The sequence below is a fragment of the Cavia porcellus genome, unplaced genomic scaffold (assembly GCF_034190915.1).
Source record: "Cavia porcellus strain 051 isolate PalLab524CR breed Dunkin Hartley unplaced genomic scaffold, mCavPor4.1 scaffold_1, whole genome shotgun sequence".
Taxonomy (NCBI): domain Eukaryota; kingdom Metazoa; phylum Chordata; class Mammalia; order Rodentia; family Caviidae; genus Cavia; species Cavia porcellus.
Window position 1 is genome coordinate 198,693,350 of NW_026947484.1, and position 19,157 is coordinate 198,712,506.

Here is a 19,157-nt window from a genome sequence, read left to right on the forward strand (position 1 = left end):
ATCAGAATTACAGCAGATTTCTCTGCACAAACCATCAAATCACGAAGAGCGTGGGGGGAAATAATTCAAGCATTGAAAGATAATAATCTCCAGCCAAGATTGAGATATCCTGCACAACTGTCCCTGGAAATTGGTGGAAAAACAAGGTGCTTCCAGGATAAAGAGGAACTGGGGGAATTTGCAACCACCAATTCAACTCTACAGAAAGTATTGCAGGATATTCTAAAAAAAGAAAAATACAAAGAACCCAGAAATAGTGGCGGGGAGGCCACAACAAATGGAGCAGAGAACAAAATGAAGAAGACAAACTGACAGCTACTGACAGAAAAAGAGCTTAACAGAAATGAGGCAGAGAAGATTGGATGATAGGAACAGCTATTTTGGAGAAAATGACATCTTAATAGGTAATACTGATTTAGTATCATCTTGTTTTGAAGTCTCATCTAGCTTTTGTCCTTCTGTCTCCAATGGTCTAAATAGGCTGTATCTTATTGGATTTTATTATGTACGATAGTATAAGCAAAAACCTTTTAAAGACAAGGAGATTATACAGAAACCATTGTTCATTTTCTGTTAGTCGATTCTAAATACTCTGTAATGCTGTCATTCTCTTGAATGGTTTTACATTGTTTTGATATACTTAATGCTACAGTATACGAAGTTGTACTCAAGGATTTCAAAGAAAGAAACAATATGGTAACTACTTTTAGGTTAGGATTATCTGGTGGTGAAACACTATTCTGCTTAAATGGTTATGTTTTGATCTGCGCTGTTTCATTGTTATGCCCTCTTTTATCTCAATCTCCACTCCATTATTTACTTTTTTATCTTTATCCTTTTAATTAAAGGAAAAAAATAGCAGGATATATTATAGTAACCCATTTTGACTTTTCATTACCTTGATTTAAAGCCCTGTATTACTCTCACCATCTGGTTTTTAACTGATGTTCCCCTATTCTGTTTTGCTGGATAGTATCAGGTTCGAAAGTTTAGGCATCAGCTGTGAAGATAATGAGATTCATTATGACGCCCATTCTTGTTGACTTTTAGCTACTTTTGAAGACCTACAATGTCTCCAATGTTTTGGTTTTGTCGGTTTTATTCTTTACTGTTTTGTTCAATTGTATTATAACTAATGATATAGGCAATTCTATTAGAGATAGCGGGAGACATTATGGTAACCATTGTTGATCACCTGTATTATGTTTTTACATTATCTATTATGTCCACCCTTTTGACTTGACCGATTCTGTTCTGTTATGTCACATTTGGTTTTACTCTCTTCCAAAAAAGTAATAAGAACCGTGGGAGCAATGAAACCCAAAATGTGTAATAGTCATAGTACAAAAGAGAGGAAAAGAAAGTGCTCTAAACTATATAACTGCATGTATATTTAAGTGTATAAGATAGAAAATGATATCACAGAGTTTTATTGGATCAATGAACAGAACTGTTTGCAGTATCATTGATGGAATGTCCACTTTACAAGCTTTAATTTTGTGACTTGAACAATTATTTCTAAGATGACAATATGTAATCCATTAACTAGTGATTTCCTACTGTTCATTTTTTTTCTGTAAATCTGTATAACTTGTACCCTTTCCCTGCTTTTTTTTTCTTTTCTCCTTAAATAAAATTAAAAAATAATAATAATAATTATACACAGAACATAGCTAGAATCAAGAACTCTACTGGAAAAAACTAGAAGTCTTAGTTTCTATCGTGTGCTGTTAGTTCACAGTAAGACCACATTAAGCAGGAGAAAATGAAATTTTACCTCATTAGCGAAAACATCTGCTAGTCACTAGGAATTCAGAAAAAATGAACACAAACCAGTTCTTTAGATACAGATCTGAGAAGGGATTATGACCATCACCCACAGGCTCAAAAAAACAATACCCATGGTAACCCACCAACCACCCATGGAAAACAAAATCCACACAGAAGTCTGCCTGTTCAAGCAGTTTTGAATGAGAAACCTGTTAAGAATAATGCACTTGTAAAGAAGTATCATCTCTTGGAAGACTAACTTTACAAAGACTGAGAAATGTGACTTAAAAACTAGTATCCCTAAATACAGAAACAACATGGCCACCACAAAACAGGGACAGAAAGCCACAGGGGAGAGGAAAGAAGAGGAAAACAAGACAACAAAGAAGAGCTTTTTTAAATAAAAGAGCCCAGCATGACCTTGATACCAAAATCTGATATGGACATTACAAGAAAAGGAAATTATAGCCAATATCTCCTCTGTATACAGGTACAAAACATGAGATAAACAATAAATTAGTAAATTAAATATAGCAATATTCAAAAAACAAAAATAATATAACCACATGGGTTTATCAGAGGAATACAAGGTTGGTTTAATATTTGAAAAATAGCTGGGAATTTAGCTCAGCGGCATACGCACCTGCCTTGCAAGCACAAGGTCCTGAGTTTGATCCCCGGTACCAAAAAAAAAAAAAAAAAAAAAATTGAAAAATAAAACTTATTACATTTACAGAGAAAAAAAAGAAAAATGACATAAACATCTCAAGAAGTATTGAAAAAGGGTTGGGGATTTAGCTCAGCAACATAAGCATCTGCCTGGCAAGCACAAGGTCATGAGGTCATGAGTTCGATTCCCAGCACTAAAAAAAAAAAAAAAAAAAGAATGGAAAAAGAATTTAATACAATTCAACACAAGAAGGGACGAGAACTTTTCAAACTGATTACAAAATTTAAAATATAAAACAAGATGTCTAAAAGAAGAAAAGTACGGTCATTAAGTTAGGAAAAGATTTTTTAAACAGCACATTTATTTAAAAAAAAAAAAAAAGCAAAGATTGACAAATTAAACTTAAGAACCTCTGTCAACCAAAAGTCCCCATTAAATAAGAGGCAAGATGTTCATGGGTAAAATTTTTTTTTTTTTTGTCTTTTTCCTTTTTATCGGTACCGGAGATCAAACTCACGACCGCCTGCTTGCAAGCAGGTGCTTATGCCGCTGAGCTAAATCCCCAGCCCCCATGGGTTAAAGTTTATAATATATGTCTGACAAAGTACTCATTTAGTTATATAAAAGATGTCTGCCAAATAGTTAAAAAGGGAAACAAATGTAGGGGAAGACCAAAATAGTACTTCACAAAAGGGCTTTCCAAATGGCCAACATGCAAAGCACTCAACATCATTATTATTAGAATAAACCCATAATAACAAATCCCAATAATGGCTAGTCTGTCTAAAAACAAAAGGACTGACAGTATGAAATGTTGGGTGTAAAACATGGACCTGTCATGTATAGCTCATGGGACATAAACTGATACACACCTCTGGAAAATTGTCAACATCTACTGAAGTTAAACACAGTTATAAATTCCAAAAACACAATTCTAATCCTGAGTATAAACCTAATCAAAAGTTCACTTCTGTTAACTACGTATGAGAACACTCACAGCAACTTTATGCATTACCACCAAAGACCGGAACCTAGCTAAATGCCTATAAATAACAGAAAAAACAAATTGCGACATATAAGTACAATAAAGCACCACATAGCAATGAAAACATACAATCGTATGCAACACAGATAAATTCTAGAGACCAAATGTTAACCAAAAGAAACCTAACACTGGACTGCAATATTCTTTATGAAATTCAGTAAGAGGCAAACTGTTAAAGCAACAGAAATCAAAATAGTGATCATTTCTCAATAGGTATCAACTGGAACAGGCTGAAGAGCCTTATGATGTTCTAAAGATATCCATGGGGCTGGGGATTTAGCTCAGTGTCATAAGCGCCTGCTTTGCAAGCGTGTGGTTGTGAGTTCGATCCCTGGTACCGCTTAAAATAAATAAATAAAAAATAAAGATATCCTACAACTTGATATGCTGGTGATAGGTGCATAACTTAAAAATGTGTCAAGTAGCATGCTTAAAATCTGTGCATAAATCAGTTGTGGCACATGCTTGTATGCCTATCACTCTGGGAAGCTGGGGTAGGAAGTTTACTTGAGCAACTTGAGCAATTTAGTCATAGCCTATCTCAAAACTTTTTAAAAATTTTTTTAATTAAATAAATGGAGAGGTAGCTGAGTGTGAAAGTCCTAACCCAGTACCACTTAATTATATCTCTGAATAGTGCTATATTTAAAAAATGCAAGTTTGAACAATATTTCATGGTTAAGTTGAAGCTAAAGAATTGGCAACTTGAAAACAAGTAATTCAGACCCAAAAAACACTGTAACAAAAGACTGCTTTCACCAGCCAAAGACCAGCAAAGACAGCCAATAAGACAGAAAACTTGAAAAATGACTACTACAACGTCACAGAAAGACCTGGAAGAACAAGCAGATAGCCTAGATTTCCAGTCTGCCATCAGGCACCCTATCCATCCCACTGCTACAGGGCAGTGTCACAAAGCAGGGCAGGAACTGGGCTTTCATCACCCCCAACCAGCAGTAATGAGGGCACTTCCTCCCCCCACCATGGTTTCCATGGAGCCTGGACTTTCATCCTTCCCAGGCAGATACTGGGTTCCCTACCCATCAGTACTGGAAGGCTGTCAAGGAGGCCTCGTGGAGACGGAGGACTTTCATCCTCTCCAAGACCAATCCCTCCATTCATTCTATGGTGTCAGCTGAGGCCCTGGTGGGAGAAGGAAGAATCCATTATCCCACCCAGCCACAGATTCCAAGGAGACATCTGGGTGAAGGTACCCAGAGACAGATCTCCCACCAATCCTGTAGAACTCCCATGGAATCCCCCACCTTGATGCCAACAGAGGCTCAGCAGGGAACCTGGACATACAACCCATCCTGGCAATAACAAGTCAGAGCATACCCCTCCAGAGCAATGTCAGAGGAAGCTGGCTAATGACAAGAGAAAACTATCTTTGGAGTTTAATGAGAAATGTCAAAAAAACTTAACACCCTATGCCCACACAAGCCATCAATCAAGGTTGAAAAAGAAGCTAATGCTAAATCATGTTCATGAACTCAAAGTTTACTTTTCAGGCACCATTTCTGCAGGTCCACTGTTGTGGTTGTCTCCCACGGGAACATGAATAAATATTTCAGCAGACAAAACGATAACCCAGGAAGCAGGAAATAGTGAAATCGCCCCAGGAAACTAGAGAAGGCACATTCTAGGTCTGCAAGCTGCTTTTATAGAGAGGAACAGGAAGGTAGGAAGGAGCCATTGGGGCGGGGGGGGGGGGGGAGCCTGGCTAGAACAATGAGTATGATTTCAAGTTTGGAAAAACTTAAGGACACAATCAAATCCAGATATGATTCTTTCTTTCCCAGTCTCAGACCCATTCTGCATGGTAGGTAGCATTGTCAATGTGCCCAAGTCCAAGAACCACACCAAATTTAACCTATTCCTTAGTGGCACAGAAATGGCATTGATAGTGCCTAACCACAAACGTATCTTAGGTGGTAGAACCTAAGTTTCTAAAGCCCAAGTCCAGTCCTTTTCCCGTGAGTCAGCACCATTCTCGAACTGTAGGGGAACAGAACAAGTCACCAAGAAGTAAGCCTCCCCCACCATGAATCAGCACCATGTATGGGCCACTAAGGGGAGAGCCTTTTCCCGTGAGTCAGCGCCATTTGTGGACTGTGAAAAAAGAGAACAAGTCACCAAGAAGCAAGCCCTCTCTGCAAATCAGTGCCATGTGTAGCCCACTGAGGGGACAGCCAGACACCAGCTCCTGCCAGCATGTGGACTTGGGAGACAAGAGCCAACCTACCCATCTACCCTCACCATAAGTGACCAACTGAAGAAACACAGGCCATGATGACAAGTATTGAGATAAAATACAACTTAATGCTTATAGTGTTTAGTGCTTCTCTTTTTTTTTTTTTTTTTTGTGTGTGTGTGTGTGTGTGTCTTTTTCCTTTTTGTCAGTACCAGGGATTGAACTCACGACTGCCTGCTTGCAAGGCAGGTGCTTATGCTGCTGAGCTAAATCCCCAGCTCTGTTTAGTGCTTCTCTTGACTTTGCAGGTCTGAAGCTGGTAGTCTGATCACCTATTTAGAGGATAACAATACGCAATGTAGCATCTATGGGGGATCTTCTGAAGGTGGGAGCCGTTGTTAATTCCCTGTTATCTTCTTTTGAAGTCCTGTATCATTTTCACTGTTGAGTTTTATTGTCTTATTTGATTTTATTACACCTGATGGCACATGCAGCTATTTCAAAGATAACAAAATATACCATGGTAGCCATTTTGGGTTTACTATTATAGTGTTTTGAAGTCCTCTATTGCATTCATTGTTTTGGTTTGGTTTTTTGTTTTGGGTTTTTTTTTTTTTTTTTTTAAGACTGGGTTCTCACTATGTGGTTTAGGCTGGACTTGGGCTCACTTTGTAGCCCAGGCTGGTCTCGAACTTACAACAATCCACCTGCCTTAGCCTCCCAAGAACTGAGATTACAAGAATGGGCCACCATGACCAGCTCATTGTTTTGTTTTTATTGTTTCTATTCTGCTCTGTTTTATTTGATTTTTATTATGTCTGAAAGTATCTGCAGCTATTTTGAAGACAAGAGAAGTTATAATCACTACTGATTTCCTATTGTTTTGAAGTCCTGTGTCACTTACACTGGTTTGTTTTGATTGGCTTTATTCTGTTTTATTTTGCTTGGTTTTATTCTGTTTTAAAATTTTTTTAAAACACATCTATAAAATGTTGGCCAGACACTAAGGACAGTGATAGTCCAATGCTTTCCTGGGACATCCAAGGCCTTGAGTTTGATCCTGAGGAAGGGTCAGGGCAGACACCACTGGGCAGAGATGAAAGAAGTGCTCTAAAGGTACACAATTTCATTCCAGGCAATCAACCGATAACATGTAAAATAAACTAACACTGAGAGATTTATCTAAGTGGTGTGGGTGAATCATCAAAATAAATAAAAATAAGATCAGTTAACAGAGTAAGAGAAGGACTAGGGAAGAGCAGAGGACTGCTGCTACTCATCATAAGTTCTTACAAGTTAATTGATTTGGTACCAAGTATGTTTATAACTGTGATTAAAATCATGTTTAAAGTTTAACAAACACACTTTTAATGAAGTTGTGAGGTGACAATCTCAAGTGAGAATATGCACTGGCACAATTTGCCAGTACTTAGCAAAAATTATATATAAACTGACCTTTTGACCCAGCAATTCTTACTATTGCTAGAATCCTACCATTGGTATAATGGTAAAAATACAAAAAAGCACACATACAAGATTATTCATCACTGTAATAATTTGTAATAATAAAATACTGGAAGCAACCTAAATGTCCATTAATACAAGAGTGGTTGAATAAAGTATGGCCTGTCTATCCAAAGGAGAACTAATCTGTCCTACAGAAAAATGAAGATGATGTCTATATATTGCTAGAAATTATTTTTCAGGATTTATTATAAAATGAAAAAGGTCAAGGGGAAAAAGTGCACAAAGCATGCTACCACTTACCTGAAGGTCTGACTGTCATTTTTAGTAGAAGGGCAAGTGAAAATCTAAAAACAAACTACGTACTAGTTACTAGTTATAGCAGTTATACAAACTGCTATAATCTGTAATTAGAAGTATTAATAAGGAAGAGAAAAGTCATTGCCTCCCGAAAATCAGCCATGGTGGGACTTGAGAGGACCCAACAAGAAGACAACTAGCCAGCCTTTCTGATAAGCTCTGGGGTCCAGGTTCCAGGAAGAGAAAAGTCAGACAGCGCCTCCCATGAGCCTATTGGGCAGGGCTGAGAATCAAACACACTCCCACCCACCCTATCGCACCCCTCCCTCCCCCTATAGGCAACCAAAGGTTTCGGAAGACAGGCAGAGTTGATAGCAACTAAGGTACATGAAGCAACTAAATGCTTGTATTGTTTGGTTGATTATACAGGCCTGGGGTCAGAGTTCTGAGCTCTCTTGGGAAGATGACAGTATGCAATACAGCAAATATGGGGGATTTCCTTCTATCTTGTCTTTGAAGTCCAGTATTGTTCTGTTTTGCTGTGTTCTGATTAACTGTTTCACTTTATTCAATATTCTATTTTCATAGGTTTTATTCTGCTTTGGTTTTGGTTTGATTTTTGCTATTCCTGACAGAATGGACAACTGTTGTGAAGATACGATATCTATGTTAACTATTGTTGTTTTCCAGTATCCTGCTTTGAAATTCTGTACTAATTTGCTTTGTTTGATTGGCTTTGTTCTGTTGGATTTTACTATCTTTAAAATAAAATAAATAAATAAATATCACGATGAAGATAACATGTTAATACAACATATGTGCAATCTCCCCACCACCACCACCACCATCACCACCATTCCTCAGAAAAAGCCTAGATATAACTCCCTGTAACAAATATCTCCCCATCACAAAATGAAAATAAAAATCCTACAACTCTCCAAGCTGTGATCACTAACATTCGCTATCAAAAGGAACCCAGACTCTTAAAAAAAAATGTGGAAAACAAGTCTGGAATAGAAAACAGTAAATGACCCTGAAACATCTTGTCATACCAAAAGGCGAGGAAGCTAGTAAGAAACTACTGGGATCCTGCCAAAAGGATTTAAAGTGTACTTGAAGAAGTTTCCACTATACAAGGATAGAACAAATTAAATAACAACTATAGTAGATTGAAAAACAGCAAACAAGATTAAATGTATGGATTTAGAGTGACACATTTTCCAAAACCATTGTACACCTTTGCAAAGTACCAGGAAACTATCTGAAAAACTAATAAAGGAAATCAAGCATTTACCCTGATTTCCCTATTGAACTATATCCCAGGGTAATCAAGTAGTTAACATGGTAAAGTTTTTCTTTATACAAGTATCCAAGCTAATACGAAGAAAAACTGACAGGAAATACAACCACTTTACCACCTTTAATAAATTAATGGATCAAAGAGGAAAAAAACCAGACATAAAGTACCTCCTGATTGAAGTATTCATTACATTTTTAAGTCTTCTTGCCAAGAAAATGAACTTGAATCTGATCAAGTCAATCTAATCACCGATTTATAGGAAATAAAAAGGATAGAAAAACACATTAAATAAACCATACGAAAACTATATAGGACCAATGATCCATTTCTTTAAAAAAATAAATTGAGGAGGCAGGGGACAGAGATCTCATGAAGATACATCACAACCATCTGCAATGTAGGACCTAAATTGATTCAAATAAATCCTGTTTAAAAAAAAATTGAGGGGCTGGGCATTTAGCTTAGCGGCATAAGCACCTGCCAGGCAAGCACTAGGTCATGAGTTTGATCCCTGGTACCAAAAAAACAAACAAAATTTGCTGATAAAACTAAAACTTTTAAACTCTGGATATTTAATAATATGAAGGAATTTTTGTCAATTTTTTTAGGTATGATATTGCTGTTTCTTTTTAAAGTCTATCTTTTAGAGATACATATGGAAATACTAAAGAATGAGATGCAGCATCTGGAATTTGCTTCAAAATAATACTGAACTGGCAAGTAAGTGAAGGAGGATATAATCAGTTACCTATAAATGAAATTAGGTAACCCACATATTAAGTATTAAAACTGGGCGATGAACACTTGGGGGCAGATTATGATATTCCATTTTTATAGATGTTTAAATATTTTCAAGATAAAATAATGTAAAATTATTCTAAGCACCACAGAAAAAGAGATGAAAAATTATGTTAAAAAGACTAAACAAGGGCTAGGGATGTAGTTCAGCAACACAGTGCCTGCCTGGTAAGCACAAGATCCTGAGTTTGATTCCTGATACTAAAAACAAAAAAAGAATAAAAATTTCCAATATTTATGAGGGAAGCATAAAGTGTTTCTCATGTCCTAAGATACAGCGGGTATTAGGGATTGAACTAGGCAGGGATTTGTGTAAGTGCTACACCACTGACCTGCATCTCTCACTCCCATCCTTTGTTTTTGAGATAGAAAAAGAAACACTAACTTGCTCAGTCAGGGCTAGAACTTGTGATCACCCTGCCTCAGCCTTCTGGGTAGCTGGAATTACAAGTGTGCATGTGTGCTTCCAAATATGTGCAAGCTTATCTTATCACCCTTAGGAAACTATAGGCTTTCTCTCTCCCCAACCAGCAAGAAGAATACTGTCATATCAGGATCTCAAGCCTTCAAATAAATTCAATAAAATATACTATACATCACTCCCAAAGGAAGCAAATGCTTTATAGTAAAAGAAAAAAAAAAACACTATAAAAGAAACTTTTTTTTTTTTTTTACTTTTTTTAAACTTCAAAGTTTCAGACCACTGAATATTTCATCCTTGGCAAGCAATAATCAGGATAGCTTCCATGCCACATTGCTGCTGAGGGCGAGACAGATCTCTTTTAATCCTCACAACAACCCTTTAGTTGAATTTATCAGTTTCCTCTTAAGAAAAATAAAAACAAACAAAAACAGAAGCTCAGAAATCAAGAACTCAGAAGACAAACTGTGTGCGGTTCTGGACACCCAAAAGTTGAACACCCACATCCTCCATCCTAGCTGCTCTCACCCCTGGAGTACAAGAACTGCCTGCTTGGAGTTCAACAGCATCTTTTCTCGATTCATTTTCTTCCTTCCATTTATTCATTCAGTCTAGCTGAGATCAATGCAACATCCCCAAAACCTTTCCTGTGGCTAAAAAGTTCATAAATTTTGTTTTGTTTCACCCTCCCTGAATCTACCATGAATGGATTTCCCTGTAGCAACTTGGTCCGTTCCTCCTGAAGACTTACTTACCTGACAAAAGCACACATTAATAACTGAGCCCCTAAAGATTCCTTCCCTTCTCACTGCAGACCAAAATGACTTCTCCCAATTATAATTTCTTCCCTTTAGAAAAGCAAGAGCACAGTATAACCAGTGCTCACCTGACAAATACCATATTTATAACTTTGCTAACTCTGGCAGGTCATCTCTGAGTCTTCCCTTGACTCCTGAATGTAATCTGTCACCAAGACTTGTTAATTCTCCCTAAACCTACCTTAAATCCATCCCTTTTCTTTCCACTGACAAAATCTTACTTTGAGTCTTAATCTACTGCAATATAAACTATTATGTAATTCCATAATCTGAGCCTTTTCCCCATACATTCCTTAGCAGGAAATTAAGAGTACATATCTAGGGGTCGGGGATTTAGCTCAGTGGCGTAAGTGCCTGCCTGGCAAGTGCAAGGTCCTGAGTTCAATTCCCGACACCAAAAAAAAAAAAAAAAAAGAGTACACATCTAATCAATATGTCCTTATAAATTATAACAGCATTATACTTATACACAGAAAACAAATTTTGAAGGCTGGCCTACAAATCAATGTAAGCCATAATGTATTTTCTCACACCCCAATAGACCTTGCACAAATCAGGACTATCATTGCTCTAAACTACTGCTGCCAGGGTTATCTACCTAAAGACCCAAACCTAACTGCATCACATCCTTAACACAACAACCCTTCAATGCAGAATGTCCCAATGGTACAAACTTATTTCTTTCAAATTCATTTTCTATAATCTGAGTCCACATATCCTGTACTTCAGCTGCACTTTTTAATCTATCTAGGACTTCACACAGAGCTCTCTTTGCCTAAACTTTCCATTTCTCTTTTTTTTTTTTTTTTTTTTTTTGTCTTTTTCCTTTTCACTGGTACCCGGGGATCAAACTCACAACTGCCTGCTTACAAGGAAGGCACTTATGCCGCTGAGCTAAATCCCCAGCCCCCTCTTCCATTGCTCTTGACAGCTGCTGATTCATACTTAATAGTATCTCTAAAAGAAAAGTACATTCTAAGTCCCATAACCAATTTACAAAAAAACCTCTTGGAATGTTGTCTGTCTTTTCAGTAGGAACATATATACTTTCAGCATACCTTCTATTACTGTTTTATCTTGGTTCTTATTAAATCCTAGATATAGTCATGCATCACTTAACAATGGAGATATGTTCTGAGAAACACACCATTAGGCTACTTTACCATGAAAGTATCTCAGTTTGCTTAAACTAAGGTCATTATGGAACTGGCATCATATATTGATCCAATGTTGATCAAAATGTCATTAGGTGACACACAAATGTACTTTGAAAGAATGGATATAGGTTTCAATAAAAGGACAGGAAACCAACTTTGTTTTAGTCTCCTTTGCTTATTTTTCTTCTTTGTTTATCTTCCCATGCCCAATTAGGTCCTTTTAAGCAAAAAGGACGTTGCAAACCCAAAGATTAATTCCCCCTACTGCCAGGAAAGAGGCTGAATCTTTCCAATCGCAAACAGCGTTCCAAAAATTAGGACTCTACACACAGATTAATATACTGAATAGAAACACTTCCCTAGAGTGATGGTCTAGATTTCACATTCCCTCTGTCAAACTTCCTATCTGCTCTACAAGCCTCCCCAAATTGATTGCATGTCTGCAGAATAATGGAGCAGCATGAATACGTTTTCCAGAAAAGTCACGAAACTCTAAGTGGCTGAGTCTGGGCACCAATAATGGAGAACTCAGAGAGGACTTATCCTACCACCCCAAATCTTTCTACACTCTCCTATGGGAATTAGGAGGGAGTGCCACCCTGAAAAGAGGAAGGCAAAAGAAACTAGAGGGCGGCATAAAGAGAAAGTCACATTTCAACTCCTGGTTTCATCACAAAGCAGATAAAGATCATTTTTGCTACAGAAGAGACCACAAGAACCAACAACTCTGCCCCACATATTGAAAATGGAATCCTTTAAAGAGCAGTCCCAAAAAGCAAATGAAGAAAAAACTGCAGAAGAGCTATGTAAAGAAGCCAGTGCTCAGGTTGGTCATGGTGGAGCATGCTTGCAATTCCAGCACTTGGAGCCTGAGGCAGGAGAATCACTCCAAGTTTGAGGCTGATCTGGGCTATACAGTGAGTTCACAACCAGCTGAACTACACAGCAATATCCTCTCAAAAAACAACACACACACACCAAGAAGCCAAGGCTATGTCTCTGCAGTTGCAAACAATGAAATAATTTATCTTTACTTTCAAATCATATTAACTCCCACCCCTCTTTCCTTGGGACTCCCTTCTCCAAGTCTCTCTTCTTTCAGTTCAAGTCTCAATCTCTTCTGAGAAGTCTCTTACTATCTATTCTGATTTTATGTCTCTTATACAACTCATTTGGGACAAATGAGAGCCATAATGAAATGTGACTTTTGGTGCAGCTGCTTTGGAAAACAATTTTAATAGTTCCTCAAAATGTTTATGGAGTGGGGCTGGGCATAGCGTCACATGCCTGTAATTCCAGGGTGAGGCAGAAGGACTGCCAGGCAAGCCTGGGCAACACAGTGAGTTCAAGGCCAGCCTGGACTACAGAATGAGATTCTGTCTCCTAAAAATAAAATTAAAAAATGTTTACAGAGTAATTAAATGATTCAGCAATTCCATTCTTAGGTAAATAATCCCCCAAAATGAAAATGTGTACACACAAAATGTTAACAGCAATATTATTCATAATAGTGAAAAAGTAGAAACAATCCTAATACCTAATAACTGATGAATGGATAAGTAAAATGTGGCATCTCCATACAATGGCACATTTTTTAGCAATAAAAAGAAATAAGCCAGGCATGGTGGCACATACCTGGAATTCCAGCACTCAGGAGGCTGAGGCAGGTTGATCGCCAAATCTGAGACCAGCCTGGGCTACATAGTGAGTTCAAGGCTAGCCTGAACTACCTACCGAGACCCTGTCTAAAAAAAAAAGAAAGAAAGAAAAGAAAAAAAAAAAAAAAAACCACAAAGTAATGAAACACTTGTACAGACTGCAACACAGTTAAACTTTGAAACCATTATACTAAGCCACAACAACTAGACAGATGCAGGATTATGTATCATTTCACTTGTATGAAATACCCAGAATAGGCAAATCTACAGCAAGTGCAAATAGTAATCACCTAGGGTTAGGAGGGTTGGGAGCTATTAAATTTCTTACTGGGGTAAAGAAAATGCTCTGGAATTCAACAGTGGGGGTCAGCCACACTTTTATGAATATACTAAAAACCATTTATTTTAAAAGAGTAAATTTTATAGCACTGAACTGCCTCTTACTATAGCAGTTTTCAGATTACCAAGACCTACAAGACCCAGCTCAAGCTCTCCGACCTCACCTTAACCCTGTTTGATTCACTACTCAAGTCTCTTATCTGTCCCTGAAATGCATCCAGGGCTCCTTCACCTCCAGGCCTTTGTGTATGCTTTACCCTCTGTCTTGAATGAAAAGTCTACCCAGTCTCTTGGCATGACTAATGCCTCTTCGTCCTGTAAGTCTCAGCTCAAATGTCATCTCCTCAGTGAGGCCACTCTTACCACTCCAAAACAGAACAGCCACTCTGCTCCCACCATTCTCTCTCAGCATCTTGCCTCCTTTACAACACATCCATATAGCTTTAGGGAATTTACTGAGTTTACTTATCTGTCAGGTCCACCAGACTACAAGCACTCTATGACAGCAGGGGCAAATCTATACTGTCCATCATTATAAATTCTGATGTCCAACACAATTTCTAGCATGTAAGTGCTAATAAATGGCAGTAAGTTTATTTCCCTAATAGTGCTACTCCTTCTCTAAATACCACTGCTAATGCTACCTCTGCCACCACCTCTACTCCCTCTACCCACCACGCTTAATCTTTTCACACCATCACTCATCCCTCAGCTTAAACATTATCTCCTTGATGAAGACTTCCTTTTCTGACCCTTCAGGATAGGTAATCTGTCCTAAACTTCATTACCTATTCATCCATATGAGCCATTTTCATTGCATTGTACCTGGGTTTTGGTAGGGCTTTAGGAGCCTGGGGAGGGGATACATTTATGTCTACAAGTTTAGAAAGAGTTAGAGCAAAGAAAAACCTTTTCATTTGTATGTGCCTAGAACTTAGGGCACATACTGCTAATTATGATAATAATGGCTAGTATTTTTAAGTGCTTACTCTGTGTTTGACACTTCGTTCTGTAGTAAAGAAGTGAATGAATAAATTGATAAATTTCTAGGGCACCTCTGCCAAAGAAGTCAACAGTCTGACAGAGACAGAAGACAGGTATACAGGTTAAAGCAGAATAAACACAAGGCCAAATCAGTGGCCCCATTCTGTTTCCATATCTTCAAATGTTATAGTATTCTTTTCTTGGAGACCATAAATGTCAGGTCTCTTCAAACTCACTTAGAATACTTCCTTCGATTACTTACAACCCACTTCCTGTACTTAGTGCCTGGAAGCAATTTCTAGGATGTCACCACAAGCAATATTAAACTGCCACAGTTTCCTGCTGTGTGTCTACATTATCAGTTAAATTGCTTCATATTAACCACATTCTGGTCCACCGGGATCACTTAAATTCTAAGTAAGATTTAAACATACCTGTCGAAGATTGTCAGTTACCACTGCTCCTTTCATCCATCCAGATAAATGCCTGCTCTGACTTCAGATTTAGGCTTCCAAGATGCCACCTGCATATCAGTGACCTTCCTTCATCCACTAGAGTTTGGCTTGAGGCAAGACAATGTTCGTTTATTAAACACAGACTAAACAAACATTTTTTGGTAAAAGTAAGGACATTCTGCTTAGATAAGGGCAATTTAGCTTAAATTTACTAGAAACTCTTTTTCCTCAATGGTTCAAATAGCAAATCCTTTTAACTGTGTGTATTCAAATCAGAGAACCCAGTCTTAGGTAGGATCTTAATTCAGATACTAACATGTTTCTTAAATGCAACCCTTAAACTCTTCCTAAACAACCATGTGCCAGTCATTAAAATTTAGTCTATGTGCTGCAGAAGCCAGCACCACTCACTGAGTTTAATACACTGAAATAAGGTAACATTGGCTCTGATATCTTGTATCCAACTTAGTATTATAGACAAGAAGCTAGACATGGCCCCATGGCAGTGATAAATATGAAGGGCTACAGGAACATAGATGGGGCAGCTGGTCTAGTCTGGTGGTGGGTTGCTAAGGGACAGAGTAGCAATGGAGAACAAGCCTTAAGACAGGCTTCCAGGGGGTGGCACCTGACCCAAGGCCTAGATTCTCATACCTTCATTTGAGAAAGGTGGTTAACAAACAGCACACTGAACAGTTGTGAGGATTTGATATGGTGCCCCATCAGCCTTGGCTCGAAAAGTGTGACCAAGCATTAAATCTCACCACCTGTGCCTAGCAACTCACATGCTTTACCACTGAACAGACATGAGCTTCACAATTACACACAGTATTGTTTTTAATCAGCTTTTATTTATTAATAATGTGACAAAGTCCTGCTCTGCACATTAACAGTTGATTCCTTAACCATTAAATTTTTTCTCCATTGCTTAAACATCTCTCACAATTCTAGGATGAAATATATCAGATGTTCTTAATAATACGTTCTTTTGATAAGAACATATTTTTAAAACCCTAACGATGACTGAGTTTTTAATAATGAATCTAACATTCCTGTTGATGCTGTGTTTATTGCCCATAATGATCCTGCAACCTGGACACAGGTGACCCCGTTTGGCCCTGAGAAAGCCGATTGATGTGCAGCTTTACACTTAGCCTGAAAAGAGCTGGAATTTGAACCCAGATCTGATTCCACATTGTTTTTGTGACAACACAAGTATCAGTGATAAGACAAAAAAAAAAAAGCCAGGCAGCCGTGGTGTTCTACTGTTTGGTATCCACATACTATGTACCACATTTCCCCCACCCAACTCCCGTGCACTTAGCTGAGCACTTAGCTTCCACCTCAGCCAGGTGAACACCCTCAGCTAGCATCTATTCTGTCCTGCTATGCAGAAATAGCCAGTAGTAGCCAAAGCTCTGTTTTCTCCAAAGACTAGGCTGGCTTAGTAGGTGGTTTCCTCGCCACCTGTCCATCTCCATTCCTAGCATCAGGAGGAAGTTACACAATCAACAGTAGCTATAAATCACAACTACTTTTCATAACTTCTCTTTTCATGTTCAATTGAAGTCTCACCACAAGCTAACGTATTTCCCAAGCCTAAAATTTTACCACAGAGCAGTCTAGTTTTAAGATCAATAAAGCCATTCTTCATACTAATTTCACGCTTAATACAATTTCATGCCTTAGTAAATTCCCTTGCCCAAGTGCTCAGATATTACAGTGATGAGTTCCACAAAACACACTTGAGAAATGTATTTGTCAACCTGCTCCTGTCAAGAACAAGAGAGAGACCTGACAGCTAGTCATCTGAACTTCTGTTTGTGGGAGTTTAATGCTGGTTCTGACAGTCATGTCATTCAAGTTTCTGAACTCTTCCATAACAAGAAAAGTAAGCATCCTCACGCGTACTCTGCAACTCTAAGATGGCTTTTGGAAAGTGTTTCTAAGTGCTGTTGAAATTCAAGTTTACAATTCTTACTTGGCAGCAAGAACTATAGTTGAAGTGCCTTTTTAATCCCAATACTTCTCAAACTATATCTTTTAACCTCACCAGACTTTCAAGCTCTTATTTGGAGCACGCTTCTTTTTCCTTCTCACTTCCACAAAAATAAACAGCATGCTCATCTAACACATCCATGTTCCATATAAGCAAAATTTTTTTTTATTTCATTCAGTAAATGTCTCAGAGTTACTGCGGCACATATTAGACACAGTTTGTAAATAAGAAGCCTAACCACTCAGGGGACTGCAGGCTGGGCAAGGGTCACATTGAACAGGCTTCACCTAGACATGAGATGCAATGTTTGAATAATTACTAGGTTTCGCCCTTGAGGCCCTTCCCCTTTCAAACTTCCCTTGTACAATTCTTAAAATGCTGAAATAAACACATTCCATTGACTTTCCTATAAGACGGTTTAAAGTGTCTTGTGAAAGCTGTTTTACCAAAAAGTCTGCGCTGTCAAGTTTGTTTTTAAATACCCTTAAACAATTCTATTAGTCATAGAGAAAAAGTGAACATTTGTTAGTGATTAGAGATAAAGCATCTCATGTTCTGAGGCTGAGGAAGGGAGAGGCCAGAAGGGGACTCGGCTGGGAGGGGAGATACAGTCAAAGGCAACACACCCAAATTGGACCTAAAAGTTATACTTTCCAAAGTCAACTTCTATGTTTAGAAAAAGGCAACAATATTCCAACAGATTCTGAAATTATACACATCAACAATTCCCTGGAAAACTAACACCCACTGGGGACCACAGGTGAATGAATGAGAAAATTTGACTGATTGGGTTACAGATTACAGTGATCAGGTGCTGTTACAATAGAGGAATCTTCCTCCTAGCCTTTGCTGTATGGGGACTTTTACAGATAAGAAGGGGGAATAGGAGAAGGGCCTTCCTCCAAGGCCATCCAGAGGTAAATCCACCAGGGTTCCTTCCCTCGAAGAACCTCACACCATTCCTGTGGGGGCCTCAGGACTCCAGCAGCTATGATGCCCTCTCAGAACCTGCCAAATCTGGGGGGCACCCCAAACACACCCCATTTAGGGACCTGCTTCCATAGGTTTCCTACTCCCTCTGCCCTTTTCAAAGGCTCTCGGTAAACTCGCGGAGGGGGACATCTCGTAACCTCAGTTCCCGCCATCAGGCGAGGAGGGGACACTTGACCCCTGGCGCCCCTCCACCCCGCCCCTACGCCTCCCCGCATCGCCATGGCAACCGTACCCCTCCCCGCGTGACGCCGGCAAGCGGGGCGCCCCTCGGGTCCCGGCAACAAGTCCCCCGCGCGACCCGCGGCCTGCAGCCCTTGCCCGGCCTCGCCGCCCCGCGCCCGGCTCGGATCCGCCCGGCCGCACTCACTTGATCCTGGAGCCCATGGTCCCCGGGCCTCCTCATGGGCCCGCGGGCCCTGCTTGGCGCTGCGCTGCCCGCCCGCCCGCGGCCGACCGGCCTCCCTATGGCGCTCTCCCCGCCCCTTCCTCCCTTCCCTCAGGCTGGGGCCCGCCCGCTCGAGGTTCGCTCGCTCCCTCGCCGCCGCCTCCCAGGGTTAATGTACTCGCTCCAGCCGGGCAAACGCCATGGTCGCCGGCGCGCGTGCCCGGAGCGCGCCGCCCCCTCCACCTCTCACAGGCCGCCCCCTCCCGCCCGCGCCGCTGCCGCCCGCGGGGGCTGCTGGGAAGTGTAGTCCACTCTTGGGAGGCGGGGCCGCGAGGGGCGGGAACCAAGCATCGACACGCGCATCTCCTCCAGCGTGCCCGCGAGGACTAGGATTACCCGCTGTGGGG

At 39.6% G+C, this 19,157-nt stretch overlaps 1 protein-coding gene across 10 annotated transcripts in view; it reads right to left on the minus strand.

The window, feature by feature from the left end:
- The window catches only part of Dennd1a (DENN domain containing 1A), a 489,363-nt gene extending 470,414 nt beyond the window's left edge, over nt 1-18,949 (minus strand). For 2 of the 10 annotated variants that reach the window (XM_063227171.1, XM_063227161.1), the window contains exon 1: nt 18,733-18,945. In XM_063227171.1, the coding sequence (XP_063083241.1) occupies nt 18,733-18,749 (17 nt within the window). In that variant the 5' untranslated portion in view covers nt 18,750-18,945. Of the gene's footprint in view, nt 1-18,732 lie in introns of all 10 variants that reach the window. The other 8 variants (XM_063227177.1, XM_063227157.1, XM_063227192.1 and 5 more) reach the window with 8 other exon arrangements.
- Between the last annotated feature and the right edge of the window lie 208 nt (nt 18,950-19,157).